Raw genomic sequence first — 17,244 nt, 5'->3', positions numbered from 1 at the left:
GAGAAATTAGGAAAATGAGAAATCACCTCCTGGGGGCATGGATACACCACAATTCCTTGTCGTCCATTCTCCTCTCAGGATTTTGGCCGTGCACACACATGTGCCCAGAGTGATTTTCTAGCTTCCAGGTCTGAGATTCAGACGATGGTCAGCCATATGGGAATCCAGCACTTTAACAACTATGCCACCTGCTGGCCCCCAGCCAACATTTTTTAAGTGGTTACAATGCGTTGGTGACTATTTGAACCTATCAAGGTCATTGTGCATACTTTTGTGATGACAATACAGGGTCTGTAGGTTTGTTTGTGCTTTATGTCACATTAAAACAAAAACCTCTTTAACTTAGAGGGGCAGGCAGAATGAAAATCTAAGTTATTCTGTTTTGAAGGAGAGAATTGGGACTCCCTTATTTTGGGGCCTAAGGAGAAGCCTCTAGCATCATTCTGATGAATCTAAGCCAAGCAGATAACTCCTGAGTCCTTTTCCACTGTGCATAGTGCCTCCTGTATCCTCTGAACCACAGTAGGGGAGCTTGCAAATAGACAAGGGGATTTTAAAAGTATTTGGAGTATTCTGGTTTTTACATGCAGCTTCCTTGCAGATAGTAGAACTCTGTTAAATGGAGAAGAGCCAGGGCCAATATTTCTGGTGGTGGTTCCACTTAGGATGGGGTATCTGGGAGAAAGTACTGAAACCAGAGTACTTGTTTTAGTGTGTGGCTGTGTATGCACAGGCAGATAGACATACACACAGAAAAGACATTTTACTCCTTCTGACAAAAGTCCATGCTTCACTGAATAACGAAGACCATTTATATTCATCTTCAGACCCATATTTCAATGCCAGAGTGTTCATCCAAAAGTCACCTGCCCAAAACCAAAAGGCTTTTTCATGATTGCCTCAAATGAATTTGCCAAGAGGATTTTTGCTCCAGATATCAGGAGAGAGCCTGAAGTTTTTGTTTACTTTTGATCTAGGCATTGAGGAAAAACTATGCTTATCGAACATTTAAGCACTTTTATATACTTTTGGTTTTATAATACCATAATTCCTTGAAACTTAGTAACTGGACCAGAGTCAGTTTTTAATAACTGATAACTAAGGTCTTCTAAAACTGACTTTGAAGATACTGTTTTCTTTAATTCTTCCTTTAACACCAGTAGATCTGCTCAATGCTACAATTCTTCAGTGTCCCTAAAAAGAATCAGCAATAACAATTTGTAACATTAGAGATGCTCCTGATGGTGGAGTTACTGCAGGTTCAAATGCTCGCTGCTGTAGAGCTAATGCATTCTGAACCTGTGCCTGGTCCAAAAAAAGGTTTCTTGCCCAGGACACAGGGTCATATGATGAAATGAACTCTTGAAATACAATTCCTTCCTCTGAGGAACACACTGTATTTTGTGAATTTGTGAAATATGCTTATGCTTGTCTCCTTCACTGTCTAGCCATGCATTACAGAGCATTTCCTATCTAAGTAAATTCTCATAGTACCCTACCTATTGCAGTTTGGAAGATTTTGAATGTTAGAAAATAATATTGTGTTCCATTTTCTTTCATGAGCATAAACATTACGTTATGAATGCCAAGATCTTATTTTGCTTTTTCACACTTCAAATTATTCATCTAGGCTGGGGTATGTTTAGTATTCACTAATATGTTTAAAAGATGAACAAGTTCATATCTTATAAAGTGCTTTTGAAGTGGTCAAAGCAAAATCCCATGTAACCTTATAAAGTATTAGCATCATCTTCGTCTTATCATCACCCTCCCTTAAAGATGATAGTGTAATCACTTCTTCAGGACCATCTAGCAGCCACTGGCAGAGTTAGTACTGGAACTCAGAGTTCCAGGGCTGCCTTTGCTCAGTGACACCAGCTTTAGGTCAGGTGGCTAGCTCTTTGGAGAATAGAAATAGAATTCAATTGACCTTGGCATTTTAGAGAAGCGGTTGGTTAAATGTGTAATTGTTTTTAAAGGGACAATAATGAAGTAACTAAGTAAAACACAGAAAAGAAAATTTCTAGCAATTTCTGTCCTCTTAGTTGAGCAGACTTTACTGGACATCATTAAAGGGCACGTGAGAGTTGAGGTGTAGCGGGGTAGATTCAGATTCGTTTGGCAAACTTTCTAAAGTCTACAGTTTTTGAACTATGGAATACATTTTGAACGAGGTAGAATAATCACTTAAGAGTATGTAGAAGTTCACTTTGGTTATAGGTACAGCTTTTTTGGGTAATAGCTATTGTAGAAATAGCAGTTATATTGATTTCTCTGGTAATGGTTTTATGGGACTTAGTCTCAGAGAGAATCTAACAGATTTTACTGTTCAATTCCCTTGTTGTTGTTGTTTTTGTTGTTATTATTATTATTGTTGGATTTGCCATGAGCTGAAGAAGCCACCTTGTTTCATAGTGGCTCAGATATTCTCTCCATGGTACGTACATGTGGTTAGGACAAGGTGATAGAACCATCGAGTGTAAACCCACCTGGACCCCAGTGAGTTCCAGTAGTGAAGCTGGATCTTTGTGGCTTCTAAATTATGATGTACAGATTTAATGCTAAGGCCAAGAGTAACCAGAAAAATTCCTTCCAGTTTCAAGTCATCGTTGCACACCAGATGCACGATGAGGCTATTCTCTTCCCAGTCTACTTGCTGTCCTTGCAGCAGTCCTATTCCCCACCTTTGTTTTTCTTCTGACACAATTGTGTTTTACTTTTTTATAGTTTCCTACTAATCTCATGAGGTAGGTAAACCGAAAGCAGAGGATGAAGGTAGTTTAAGAGAGTATAGATGTTCTTAATTTTATATTTCTGTGACTAACATCTGAGAAAGTATTTTCATGCTGAATGAAATCTTTTCTTGGCTCGTGCTTACATGTTTTAATAATAAAGAATTTTTAATTGATAAAAGTTTTACATTTAAGCATTGAGTTTAAAGCTGTGTTTAAGAAAACATTGTCTATACATATGTACATATAATTTACATTTTTTTCGAGCCATAGATTTGAGAGAGTTGGTCTTGATGCTGCAGTCCTCCAGCCTCTACCAACTGTGTGTTGGAGTCCATGCCACTATGCCCAAACCATAGATTTGTAATAAAGACATGGTTTTACGCAATATAAAAGGGTGAGGAAATTATTACCTTACAAAAGGATTCACTTTTCAACCAATTTATGGAAAGAATGTGTTAAAAAACGTCCCCGTACCAGCAGATGGAGTAATGGTTACGTAGTTGGACTCCCATGTATTCAGTCTCAGTTTGAGTCCCAGACCTGGTGGCTTAAACTCACATCGGGAGCTTGTGCATGCATGCCCAAAGTCACAAGAAGAGAATTGAGAAGGGATTTCAGCATGGACATCCCTGGGGGTGGGGGGGGGAGATAATTTCTCACTTTTTACATCCCTATCTCTCTTTGGTGAGTGCATGTGCCCTATAGCAAAAATCTCTCTCTAAAAAACAAAAAGCTAGTTCCCTTAATGTAGTTGAAGTATTCGCTTTTACCAATGGAAATATCATAATACAGATAGTCATTTCAGGTATACTGATTTATGTCTGAGTGATTTAATTTAAGTAAAATACTCAACATATGAGATAATAATTTGTAACATAAATATAAACTTTTTAAAAAAATTAATATAAGGACTATTACAAGAGACTAGGTCATAAGAATTTATCAAGTATAACTTTTTCCAATATTGAGTAGGTATATTTTGTGATAATTATTTTAAGTCTAACTTCATAATGAACCCATTGCAGTATCTAAAGTATTAATTTGATATCTTAGAGGTTTTCTCCTGCCTTAGGTTTTAATAACAACAAGAACGGCTGTTGACAATTTTAGCACCCAGTATGTCTTAGATGGCAGTGGTCACATACTTTCTCAGAAACCTTCTCATCTTGGTCAAGGTAAGACAGTAGCTTTGTATTAACATTCTTTTCTTTTTCTGCCTCGTTTGTTTAAAAAGGATAACCTTTTGCATTGAAATGTGTTGCATTGGGCTTGGTTAGCTACCAAGTGAATATTTTGCCTCTGGCCACCCATCTATTAATACTTACAAGTTATTTTGAAGAAAAACTGTGTGAGAGACTGTGGACCACTCCATGGATTGACCTTCTGTGAAAGCTATAGGGGCATTTATTTTACTATTGCTCGATGTCCAGTGTAATCTTCAGATAGGAAGGGCAGTATTTCATTTAGATGCCTAAAACACATAGATTTGGTGATAATGGCAATACACCATATTATCAAGATAATACGATTAAGTAACTTAACATATACTCATTCATTTATGGACAGCTTCAGACATGCATCGGTAGGTAGAACAGTCGTCATTCAGTTTCAGCTATTATCAGGTCTCTGTGAAAGTCTTCCCATCTGATGTTCTCACTCACTTCCTGTCTTTCTGTATTATTTTAAAGCAGGTAAATACTAATTACAGTTGCCAAATGCAATTTAGTTCATTAGTATTTTATAAACTTACATGTGATTTTATTACTTCTTAATTGATGTCCTTTGTTTTTAAGTTCCTCTAAATTCTAGTTAACTTCTAAGGGAAAAATCTCTTTAAGGTTGTGTTTCACATGTTTCCTTTAGTCTTTCATACTGCTAATTTCTAGCAATGGGATGATTAAAATTAAAGAGAACATTAAAGGTATGCCCTCTTTAGAGTCATTTTAAAAAGAATTTTAGATCTGAAAAAGGACTTGTGGGTTTTTTGGGGAAGAGTAATTTTTTACCCTTCTCTTCCTTCAACTTGTATTGTAAATTTATGTTTGATCTTGTCCCAGGATGTAATTATAATATATAATCCAAGTACCATATATTGCCAGTTTTAGTGTTTAATTATTTATTTATTTTTAAGGTTTTTGCTGTAGGGTGTGTGCATTCCCCAGAAAGAGAGACAGAGAGACAGTGGGAGGGAAAGTGAGAAATCGCCCCTGGGGGGATCATCATACCATAATCTCTTCTCCTGGGGTTTTTGGGCCTGTACATACATGTGCCCAGCATGATTTTCAAGCTGCCAGGTCCAGACTTGAATCACGTTTGGTCATATGGGAGTCCAGCACCTTAACCACTATGCTACCTACTAGCCTGTGTTTAATTGTTGAATTTATTTTGTTCAAATGACTGTTGTCTTTATTGAAGTTTATTTATTTATTTATTTATTTATTTATTTATTTTTAGAGAGAGGTTTTTTTTTTTTTTTTTTTTTTTCTCCCCCCTGTAATAGGACTCTTATGCTCACTGGAGAGACAGAGCAAGCAACCATGCCCCAGGGGAGAGGGCCATGCTGCAGTCCCTTCTCCTCTATTCTCCCCTTGGACTTTGGACATGCATGTACATGCACCCAGAGTGAGTTTTAAGTCACTGTGTCTGGGACTTGAACCATGGTCAACTTTGTGGGACTCTGGAGACATAACCATTATACCATCTGCTGGTCCCAAAATTTATTTTGTATTATCTTAATACTGATACAGAATTCTCTTATTCTCTTATTTTATATATCCTCAGCATCCTTACTTTTTGCATTAGGAAATAATATTTTTGTATTCACATAAATTAAAGAGTTAAGAGAAACTCTTAAAAAAAAACACTAATTTTTTGTAAAGAATTATTTATCTAATTTTATTTATTATTATCATTATTATTTTTTAAAATATGCTGTAGGGCACACACACTCACCAGAGAGAGAGAAAGAGTAGTAAAGCAAGGTGCCAGGTCCAGGACTCAAGCTCCTATCTACCATGTGGGAGTCCAGCTCCTTAAACACCATACCCCCTGCTAACCCCAGAAAACATTGTTTTTTTTTTTTTTTTTTTTTTTCAAAGTAATTATTTATTTAATTTTATTGATTATTGTTATTTTTACATTTGCTGTAGGGGATGTGCTCTCACTGGGATGGGGATGGGGGAAGTGAGGAAACAGGCTGCCAGATATGGGACTTGAACCATGGTCAGCCATGTGGTAGTCTAGTGCCTTAACCAACATACCATATGCTGGCCCCAGAAGACACTAATTTTTAAAAATTTATTCAGTTAGGTGCCAGCAGGTGGCATGGTGGTTAAGGGCACCAGACTCCCCGCATGGTCCACCACGATTCGAGTCCCAGAACTGGCAGCTTGCCTTCTCACTTTCTCTCTCTCTCCTCATTCTGTTGCTCTCTGGTCAAATTAATTAAAGAAAGAAAGAAAAAAAGAAAGTTAAATAAAATAATTCTTTAAAAATACACAATTTTTCAGTTAATGAAAATCAACTTGTCTAATAACTATTTAATTTGATATGTGATAATAAGTGTTGTACATATTTTAACTGAAATAATAGATTGTAATTCTTTTACTGTGTATTGAGGGTTAGGATAAAAAGAGGCATTTTTTCAGTATGATCCCTTTCCAGAAATGCTCTGACCCCAGTTCTTAGGTGTTCAAATTAGGAAACCATTAGGAGATATTTGAGTGGCTATCCAATAGAGTACTTTGTAGTAGTCTAGGCACCTTATAAAACTTAAAAAGTATTTATTTTTATCTTAGTAGTAACCAGTCTAATATGGATGGCCAGTGGCTCTGCATCACTCGTGCGTCTCATGCTTTTCTTTATTCATCTCCATGGGAACCAAGAAATTAAATCCTTAAAGGTGGAATCCATCTGATCTTTGCCCTTTTGCTAGCTAATTTTTCCTTTTCTGCTGACCTCAGTCTTCTACCTTATGTAAGTGAGACCAGGTATGCATGTTAAGGAACTTCTATAGTCAGTAAATGAACTTTATTTTCTTTAATATGTTTCTTTTATCTTAAGAAACAAAATGCTTGAAAGGTCAGTAGTTACATAACTAGTAATTGCTTTTCATAACATACTTTTTTCACCTAATAATAGTTGATTGTAAGGAAAACAACAACAACAAAAAAATCAACGTCCTAATTTCAGATTGTTCTAGGTGGACATATTATAGAAATCTGCAGGCGCTCTCAAAAGCTTTTTACATTTATATTGCCTTAGTGCCGATAGTTTTTGAGTGATTGAATCACAGACTCACATTTCACCAGCTGTCATTCGGCTTCCATTTAAATATTTTGTATGTAAGATAAAACTACAGTTCAACCACCCTAATTTATACCTGTGCATTTAGAGTTCTTGTAGATTAATTTCTGCTGTGGTGTGAACATCCTTGCTTAGCAGTTACTCTGTAAGTCATTTGATAGGATGACACCTGTAGATGGCATAACCATAGGTACAGGAACAACTTAGCAACAGCATCTTATTTCAGGACTGGTAAATGTATGTTACCCTTTTAAAAACATCTTTTAAAATGTTTAAAAATAGTTTATGGGAAATTCCAGTTCTGGTTTTTCTGGGTATAGGTATTTGTTTTATAGATTAATTTGGCCATTTAAAATTGATTTATGTGTTCAGTAGTATGACATTCTGAGTTGTTCTTCTTATCTTCTGTTCAGTCCATTTTAAAACATTGACCAAAAAATTAGCTAGAAATAAAGAATTATATCTCTAGCTTTTAAATTTTTTACCAAGAATGCTGACTAAAGTATTTTTTTAGTTGTATCCTTTTTCTGTCATCACTTTCTGTTCTCTTTATTCTATATAATCAGTATGATGCCTTCTAAATTGATTTACCCTTATGAACAAATTCGTTTGTCATTTTACCTTAGGAATTTCTCACATATCAAAAGTAGTATATTGAAAGTACTCTGATCAGGGACCAGCAGTTAGCGTAATGGCTATGTTGCTGGACTCCCACATAGTTGACCACGCTTCAAGTCCTGGACCCGGTGGCTTAAACTCACGCCGTGCGCATGTGCGTGCGTGCCCAAGATCCCGAGAGGAGAATAGAGGAGAAGGGATTGCAGCGTGGCCATCCCCCCGGGGGGTGATTTCTTGCTTTCTGTCTCTCTCTCTGTCTGGCGAGCGCATGTGCCCTATAGCAAAAAATAAATAAATAAATAAATAAATGAAGTACTCTGATCAGAGTATGTCCCTTCCTTACCCTGTTTTTAAAGTAGGGCATAATGTTATTTGTATATTCCTGGTATAGGTGATTGTATAGGTATTGAAAGATATTTTCATCTTAATTTAAGAATGGGACTTTTATTCCATAGGTAATTTAAGAAAACTTTTTGACATATTCAGGAAACCATTCCTTTACATTAGGAATAAAAATAACTGTCTTTTTAAGTGGCATAACGTAGGGTCATGTACAAATAAACAGGGAGCGTATTACAGGACTGCTGTTTAACTCTGAGGTCCGTAGAATGTACTAAAGTTAGAGAGCTGAGCAGTTCTCTTGTAAAATATGATAGTATACTGGGGCCTCTTCCCTATTGACCAGCATTACTTTGCATTTTTATTTTTAAGGATACGTATTTCATTTGGAATCAGAAAAGTCTTCTCTATCAGTATGTTTTATTTAAGTAGATAGTGCCATTATGAAAAAAAAACTTTTTTTAACTCACTGAAGAACTGTGTCACAGAGAAGTTAAAATGAACTAAGAGAAAAACCACCCCTTCATAGACAAGAAATAATTGATGGCGATGGGCATCCTTAACTGAGTCTGAGACATAGGTAGACAAAGGAGCAGGCCCAGTTAGACAAGAGGTCTTTTATGGCACTAGGAGAAACCAGCTGAATTTTTTTTTTAAGAGACATTTTTTGCTACAGGGCATGCACAGTCTCTGTAGAGAGAAAGCAATAAATCACCCCCCCGGGGAGATGGCCACTCTGCAGTCCCTTCTCCTTGGGATTTTGGGCACGCACACACAGGCGCCCAGCATGAGTTTGAAGCCACCAGGTCTAGAACTCAAAAACCACAATCGATGACATAGGAGTCTAGCGATGTAACCATTATGCCATCTGTTGGTCCCAGCCAGCCGTGGGCTGACATAACATGGGAATAAGGGAATTGCAAACACAGGGCTAGTTCACCCCACACACTGAATCTTGTGGGGATTTCTGCTGAGTAAGCAGTGATGAAGGAAGTTGGAGGTATTTCTTTCTTGAGAGAAGACTGTTAGAAGAAGAAACCTGATTTTATCCTCAAGATTTTTTTTTTTTTGCTATAGGGCGTGTGTGCTCACCAGACAGACAGAGAGAGACATAGGGACAGAAAGCGAGAAATCACCACCCAGGGGGGATGGTCACGCCGCAATCCCTTCTCCTCCATTCTCCTCTCGGGATCTTGGGCACGCACGCACACGCGCCCAGCGTGAGTTTTAAGCCACCGGGTCTGGGACGTGAACCGCGGTTGACTACGTGGGAGTCCAGCGACATAGCCATTACGCTAACTGCTGGTTCCCAATCCTCAAGATTTTTGAAACCAGAGATGAACTGGAAATAAAGGGACAACTCAGTCAAACCCACAGAAGTTCCTCATTAAAGTTCCTAATTAGTTTCTTCGTTTTACCTGCTTGACAGTAAATAAAGTACTTTCTCTGAGGGAAAATGTTATCTTCCAGTACACCATTGTTCCTATGTACATAATATCTGCAAAGATAAACATTTTGAGAGACATGAAAGGAAAATGAGATCTATAATCAAGAGAAAAAATGATATACTCAAACATACAGATGACCCACATATTTGAATTAACAGACAAGAATTAAAAAACAAACAAAAAACAGGTATGTTAAAGAATTTAGAAAATACTACAAACGTAGAGAATTTTTGTAGAAAAAAGGAAACTAAAAAACAATGACATGAAAAATGTAAAACTAAAATATTATCTGAAGAATTAATTGGATGGCCTTAATGATAAGAGTGTACATAGCAGAAGAACAGATTTGTGGTCTTGAGGTCAGGTCAACAGAAATTATATAAAATGAAACACAGAAAGAAAATAGAATGAGAAGAGGGAGAGAACAAAACATCAGAGATCTGTGGGAATTAAAAAGTCTGACATGGATGTGACTGGAATACCAGAAGAAAAGGGATGATTGAGAGTGGAACAGAACAATAAGTCGGAAAAGAAAATGTCTGAGAATTTTCCAAAATTGTCATAAGACATTCAGCCACAGACCCAAGGAACTCAGTGAACCACAGGTAGAATAAATATAAACAGGCTTATAGTTAAGCACACCATAATTCAATTGGTAAAAGCAGAAAGAAAATTAAAACAAGAGAAAGAAAGAACATTGCATTCAGGAGAATGACAAGAAGAATTACAGCTGACTTCTCATGAGAAACAAAAAAACACAAAATGGAATAACATCTTTTAAGTATTTTATAAAAGTGGTGGAACCAAAAGTTAGTGTAGTGCTTAAGGTGCTGCACTACCACGTGACCAACCACAGTTCAAGTCCTGGGCTTGGCAGCTTGAAAATCACACCAGGTACACATACATGTGTTCCCAAAATCTAAGAGGAAAATGGAGGAATGTGGCCATCCGCCCCCATGGGTGATATCTTACATTCTCTCTCCCTCTCTCTCCCTCCAGTGAGCACATGTACCCTATGGCAAAAACAAAAACAAAGCAAAAGAATGTATATTATAATCTGTAGATGAGATACTATGAATGACAGCAGGATTCATTGAGAGGGTTTTGGGATAGTAGATCCAGGAGATTAAATTAGAAAATGGTAGCTTAGGTGTTTAATTGTGAAGGCCCTTTTATATCATACTAAGGAGTCCATACTTACCTAGAATCAAGAGTAAGCTGTTGAAACATTTTTGCCAGGGATTACTATCATGTTACTTACAGAATTAACTGGTAGAATATCAGAATTCATACAATAAATTGTATCTTGCTATAAGATATGTTATCTTGAACTCAAGTTTGAGGGAAAGGAAGGGACTTGGCATAGATTTGAAAGAGATTTTGGGATATGATAGATAGGCCTTCATGACTTAAATAATACTGGCAGTCAGAGGAAGAGGGAAGAATCAATCAATTCTGGAATTGTTGCCTTTAGAAGCTGTTGCATGTCCATATTTTTTAAGAAAGAGAGGTTAAGTGTAGTATTAGACTGAAGGAGGAAGAAAATGAGTTCGAGTCTAGGTATAATAATTTTAAGATGTCTTGGGGGCACCCAGGTGGTGATATTGAATGAGTATGTGTAAGAGTGCTGTGAGCTTGAGATACATGTCTTAGCTAATCAGTTCTAAGATGCACATTTTGATATTCCTGAAAACATGTTGCAGCTTATAAGTAATAGCCTCACAAAATCCTTTCTCTTGCAGACAGTGGTCATGGATGTTCCTATTGTTAATCAGTTGGGTTTTATGTAGTATTGACAATTCATGTGTTGTTTGGAGGAATAAACAATTTCATTTTATTGCAAATCAGCAAACAAGTGCTTTATGACACTTAAAAAGTGAAAATTGCCACAAAGAATGAATTTGTGTTAAGTTCAAAAAAAAAAATGTTCTATCATATGCCAAGCGTTAACATTATAGGCAACCGAAGAAATTTCAAAGCAATGAGAGGCTAGCATGACCAGTTTACATATTGCACAGGACTGTGGTTAAAGCAATTTTTCATAATTGGTAGTGGTATTTTTCTTTTTTAAAGGTTTATAAAAGTATGGTGCTGCTTTGAGTTTTTGTGAAAAGAATCCTTGGCTTATAGGTAGATGTCGAAACTGTGTAAATGGAGGCAATATCTAGGGAGAAGAGCAAGATGAAAAGGCATAAAGGTCTCTGAATTGAACCTGGCATGAATTCTATAGTGTGTCCTCTGTATAGTAATGGAGGCAGATTGAATACCTGTTCTAATTGCTAAGTGCTGATTTTCCTTGATTTCTCTCAACTTTTACTCCAAAACTTGGTGTCTTTTGACTTTCCCAAGACAAACATTAGTAGCACCAAAGCATACTACTGATGGGGCTGGCAGGTAGTATGGTGGTTAAGGGCACCAGACTCCCACATGGCTGACCTCAGTTCAAGTCCCGGACCTGGTGGCTTGCTTTCTCACTTTCCCTCTTTCTCTCTCTCACTCTGTCCCTCTCTGGTCAAAATTAAATAAACAAACAAACAAATACAGTTAAATAAAATCTTTTTAAAAAAAGAAGCATACTAGCGAGGAATTCCATTGTGTTTCAAAGAATTTAATCCTATGTGTGCAAGTGATCTGTCTAGATATGCCAAGGAAATGCCCTATGTAAAGGTGGAAGATCAAAAACAAAACAAAATGCTGATGAAGCTAGATCAAGGGAAAAAAAGTGGAAAAATACTGTATGAGCAAAATAGTATAACTTTGCCCTTAGCCTTTTCCTACAAAGATATATTTCCTCTAATCTTGTTTTATTTTTTCTTTTGGTAAATTTCCTTTCAAAAATTACAAAAGTAGCTTCTTTATCCTCCAAAATAAAAAAGTAATCCAAACAAATACATATTTTTTGTTAGAGATCACATGTGCTTACCTTAGAGAGGTGGAGAGACAAAGACAGGGAGAGAGCACAAGCACCCTCCAATGGAGTGTGGTTATGCCACAGTCCCTTCTTCTCCATTTCCATTTCTCCATCCTGCCAGGATTTGGGAGATACAAACAAATGCACCCTGAGTGTTTTTCAAGCTGCCAGGGCCAGGACTTGAACTGTAGTTGGCCATGTGGGATATAGCTCTTTTAACTAGTAGACTACATACAAGTCTAATCTGATACTTTATTCTTATTACCTTATTTTGTTTTATTTCTTCAGTGTATTCATATAGCAATTTTTGTTAAATGCCTGTAAGATATTAGTCACTGTTTGAGGTGTTAGGGATAAAACCAGGGTATTCAATCCTTTGCTCTTAAGCTTCTTATTTCTAAGAGGGGAGGCATACAATTTTCAAATAGTGATCATTTCTAAGAAGAAATAAAACATGCATTCTGTTTGGAAGAAGCAACCTTTGATAGGGCATTTAGGGATGGATTTTCTAAAGATGTGATACTTAGGCTGGGATCTGAAGACTGGTAAGAAAATAGCCATGCAAAGGTTAGGGGGAAGAACACATGCAAAAGTCCTGAAGTTGAAGACAAGTCTGATGTGCTAGAGGAACAGAACAGGACCTTGGTAAGGATAGAGCCAGGGGCTATGTTTGCAAAGCCGAGTCTTTGGGTTTCCAGAGCTGGAAGAATAGCCTTCAGTGATGAAAAGGTTGCTTACTGATTTTATATGAATTTTTTTTTTTTTTTTGGGAGAGATTTTCACTGTAGGGCGCGTGCGCTCGCCAGACAGACAGAGAGAGACATAGAGACAGAAAGCGAGAAATCACCCCCCAGGGGGGATGGTCACGCCGCAATCCCTTCTCCTCCATTCTCCTCTCGGGATCTTGGGCACGCACGCACACGCACCCGGCGTGAGTTTTAAGCCACCGGGTCCGGGACACGAACCGCGGTCGACTACGTGGGAGTCCAGCGACATAGCCATTACGCTAACTGCTGGTTCCCTGATTTTATATGAATTTTAAGATCTGTGAAGTTTCTCCCTTATCTAAATAGGTTATATAGGGCCCTGTAAGCTTTATCCCTCTAAATTCCTACCCCTTTTCTTCAGTTAACCAGTGTTACAAATAATATTTTAAAACATTAAGTTCCATGTTATTTTTGTTAAGCTTTCCTGTACATTTTAATCTCTTTTGTTTCACAAATCCTTATTTAATAGTTATATTGCAAATCCCACACATGTTCTCATCTTCTGTTTACATTCAGCTTTGAAGATTCCTTGCTTACCAAGATTTACTCACCAAATTTAGCTCATCGTGAAATTTCTTATTTTGATGTAATTGTCATTTGGTCAGAGTTTATCTTCCATTATTGAGTGATATAGTTCTAAATCTTGCAAGTCTCAAAGTGTTATTTTTCTCCTTACACACCACTTAACTGGGTATAGGTTTCTTAATGGTAGATTTTCTTTTAGTATTATAGGTAAGAAATTTTATATTAGTATTTTCTTACAAGAAACCATTCTTATTATTTGAAAGTTTGTGAAAGTTTTGGCCATCCTCAAAATGCAGGATTTTAAGATTTCTAGTGGAGTGTAGTTTGTTTCTTCCTTCCCTTTTTTTTTTTTTTTTTTGATATTTCTTCCATTTTTGAGTTATGTTTCCACTTGTTTCTTGTTCTGTTCTTGGAGCTCCTGAACTTAAACTATGGTTTCTAACTCAGATTTCCCTTGTGATTATTATTTCTTGTGTTTTGCCCTTTGTTATAAGCAGAAGAACAAAGATTGGTCTAAATGCTGCAACTGTGAGCCTTTTCAACTCTGTTTCACAGTAAGAAATACATTTTATATAGCAAGCCAATTCTATATGTGTCCTTTCTATATGTGATATTTCTGTTTTCTTTTCTAGTTTGGTCTTTTGTCTGTTTTTTTTTTTTTTTTTTTTTAATGCTATACAATGAGACATTTTTTATTGTTACAACTGGGGAAGGTGCTGGGACCTATTGGATAAGAAGGCAGAGAATGCTACTACTAAATATCCCTCCATGCATAGGACGAGCCCCCAACAAATGTCAGTAGCGCCAAGATTTGAGAAAAACTACACTAAATTGATTTTTTGACTCCTCAGCCCAGTTTCTTAACTCTGGCCATACGTTCATTTAGAATCACATGAGGAGATTGATTAAGTCTGAGATTAGATGGTAACAAGTAGTTTTAAAAATTTCTCAATCTTTTGAAAACATTGGTCTAGGGTGGCTGGCAGGTGGCATGGTGGTTAAGGGCACTGGACTCCCACATGGTTGACTGCAGTTCGAGTCCTGGACCTGTTGGCTTGTTTCCTCACTTTCTCTCTCTTGCTCTGTCCCTTTCTGGCCAAATTAAAAATTAATAAATAAATACCAGTTAAATAAAATAATTCTTAAAACATGGGCTTATCGTATATGGCTATGACAAATATCCCATCTTGATTTCATGTCATTTTTTAAAACTAGAAGCTATTTATTAGCCATACTTTTTCTTAAAGATTATTTATTTAACTTTATTTATTTATTTTAATTTGACCAGAGAGAGACAGGGAGGGAAAAATGAGAAAGCAAGGTACCAGATCTGGGATTTGTTCCCCATTTGGCTGTGTGGGAGTCCAGCTGTGTTAACCACCATGCTACTTGCTGGCCCCACTAGCCAGATTTTTAAGTAGTATAATTTTTACACCATTATTCAACATTTTTGTTAATTCAAAAGTTAAAAAAATTGTTAGTTTTTTTTTTTTTTTCCTGTATCTCGATGTTTGCTCTTGAAGATGAGGTAAGTTAAACCACATTATTAGATATTACAGGTGGGAATTCTTAGTGGTATAATGCACGTTATATGTGCTGTGTATTTTATACCACCTATGTATTACATTTTAAAATAAAGACTAAGCATCAGCCCCACGTGGCTTGAATAAAGGCCGGTTTCTTAAGATACCACATTTTAGTGAGCCCATGTTTATCTGTAGTGGTAGAAATGAGGTTATTCATGTTCAGCCTATACAGAAGAGATTATATTGAGGCCAATTTTGTTACAAACAGAGGAGTCTGTGCAGGGGATCAGAATAGTTTGCAAAGTTGAGCCTTCTTTGGGTTCCCAGAGTTGGAAGAAGACTAGCCTTCAGTGATGAAAAGGTTGATTACTGGTTTTATTTGAATTTGAAGATCTGTGAAGTTTCTTCCCATCTAAATATGCCTTTTTCTTATCTGCCAATAGGTACTACTGTGACTGCTTTAAAAATATTTAAGAATTTACCTGTAAGAAAACAGTTTTACTCATCTGCTAAAAAATGTAAAGATGAAATAAAAAAGGTCCAAGATCTTCTTATAAGCTATGGTATCCTTAAACCTAACCTAAGGATTATTTTCATCCATAACAAGGTAAGTATTATTATATTTAAGTAAGAATTGTTTTGGGGGGACCAGCAGTTAGCATAATGGCTATGTCACTGGACTCCCATATAGTCGACCGCGGTTCGAGTCCCAGACCTGGTGGCTTAAACTCACGCCAGGCGCATGTGCATGCATGCCAAAGATCCTGAGAGGAAAATGGAGGAGAAGGGATTGCGGTGTGGCCATACCCTCTGGGGGGTGATTTTTCGTTTTCTGTCTCTGTCTTTCTGGCGAGCACACACACCCTATAGGAAAAAACCTCTACCGAAAAAAAAAAAAAAAAAGAATTGTTTTTGGTATATGTTAGAATAAAGAGACAGAGTCTTTTATCTAAATCAATTAGATAGGTGCTGTGGTCCGAATGTTTGTGTTCCTTCTTTAACTGCCCATCCATAATCATTTGTTGAAAATCTAGTCACCAATGTAATGTTAGGATGGTGGGGGGTTTGGGATATGATTGGATCATGAGGGCACAGTGAAAAGGCATCATCTATGAACCTGAAAGTGGATCCCTCACCAGATACCAGGTCTGCTGGAACCTTCATTTTGGACTTCCCCATCTCCAGAACAGTGAAACATAAATTTTTGTTGTTTACAAGCTACCTACTACATTTGATTTTGTTACAGCAACCCAAATGCAACGTGTAGGGTCTTTTTCTCCAAAATTAAGTTCAAATTTATTTAGTTTTATCTTTATTTCTTCATCTCTAAGAGTAGAGATCCTTCCCAATAGGAATTTTCATCCAAGAAATGTTTGAGTACTTCCTTTTCTCAAATATTACGATAGATTCTGAAAATACGAAGATGAATAAAATTTGTTCTTTTACTTTAAAGAGTTCACAATTTAGTGACATTTTTCACCTTCTATTCTAAGCTGTTTCTTTTTTGGAAGAGTATTTTTTTTTTTTAAAGGAACCTCTAGCTCATTTCCATTTCCCAAAGTGGGGCTGATGAGGATAGGAATCCATCTTTTTAGTTGATGAATCCGAGGAGAGAGAAGTTTATGTATTTTCTTTTTGTTTTGTTTTTCATAAAATTCTACATGGGCACCTTAAAATATTTGACCAAAGGAGAGCAGAACCACACAGTGGCACAGAAACTGATAGGGGATAGAGAATTAACATTTATTTTGAAAGTTTATTTCTTACTTTCTTCCTTGAAAGAGAGACACAGATAGTACTCCAACAGTCTTATCACTGTAGTACCCCCCAGCCAGCCCCAGATAATGGGCATACATGTGCCTGGTGTACTCAGGGAGGCCTTTGAATAAGACCTGGAACCTCCCCATGTGGGTCAGCCTTGGCAAGTGTCTCCTTTGATGGTGGCACCATTGTCCATCCCCCAGAATTAACTCTTATTGAAGGCTTACACAATGCCAGGGCCTATGCTAGATACATTAATCACTTGTGATCCTTACAACATCAACCAAAGATACACAGACCTTATTTTAA

The 17,244-nt window shown here is 36.9% G+C and overlaps 1 protein-coding gene across 7 annotated transcripts in view; it reads left to right on the top strand.

Moving 5' to 3' along the window:
• Positions 1-17,244, top strand: part of PMS1 (PMS1 homolog 1, mismatch repair system component) — a 124,872-nt gene that overhangs the window by 43,148 nt on the left and 64,480 nt on the right. For all 7 annotated transcript variants that reach the window (XM_027771563.1, XM_027771562.1, XM_027771561.1 and 4 more), the window contains 2 exons: positions 3,808-3,910; positions 15,618-15,781. In XM_027771563.1, coding sequence (XP_027627364.1) covers positions 3,808-3,910; positions 15,618-15,781 — 267 coding nt within the window. The remainder of the gene's footprint in view (positions 1-3,807; positions 3,911-15,617; positions 15,782-17,244) is intronic.

This window comes from Tupaia chinensis, unplaced genomic scaffold (assembly GCF_000334495.1).
Source record: "Tupaia chinensis unplaced genomic scaffold, TupChi_1.0 Scaffold000225_1, whole genome shotgun sequence".
In the NCBI taxonomy this organism is placed as follows: Eukaryota; Metazoa; Chordata; class Mammalia; order Scandentia; family Tupaiidae; genus Tupaia; species Tupaia belangeri.
This window is presented reverse-complemented; position numbering and strand designations above follow the sequence as displayed.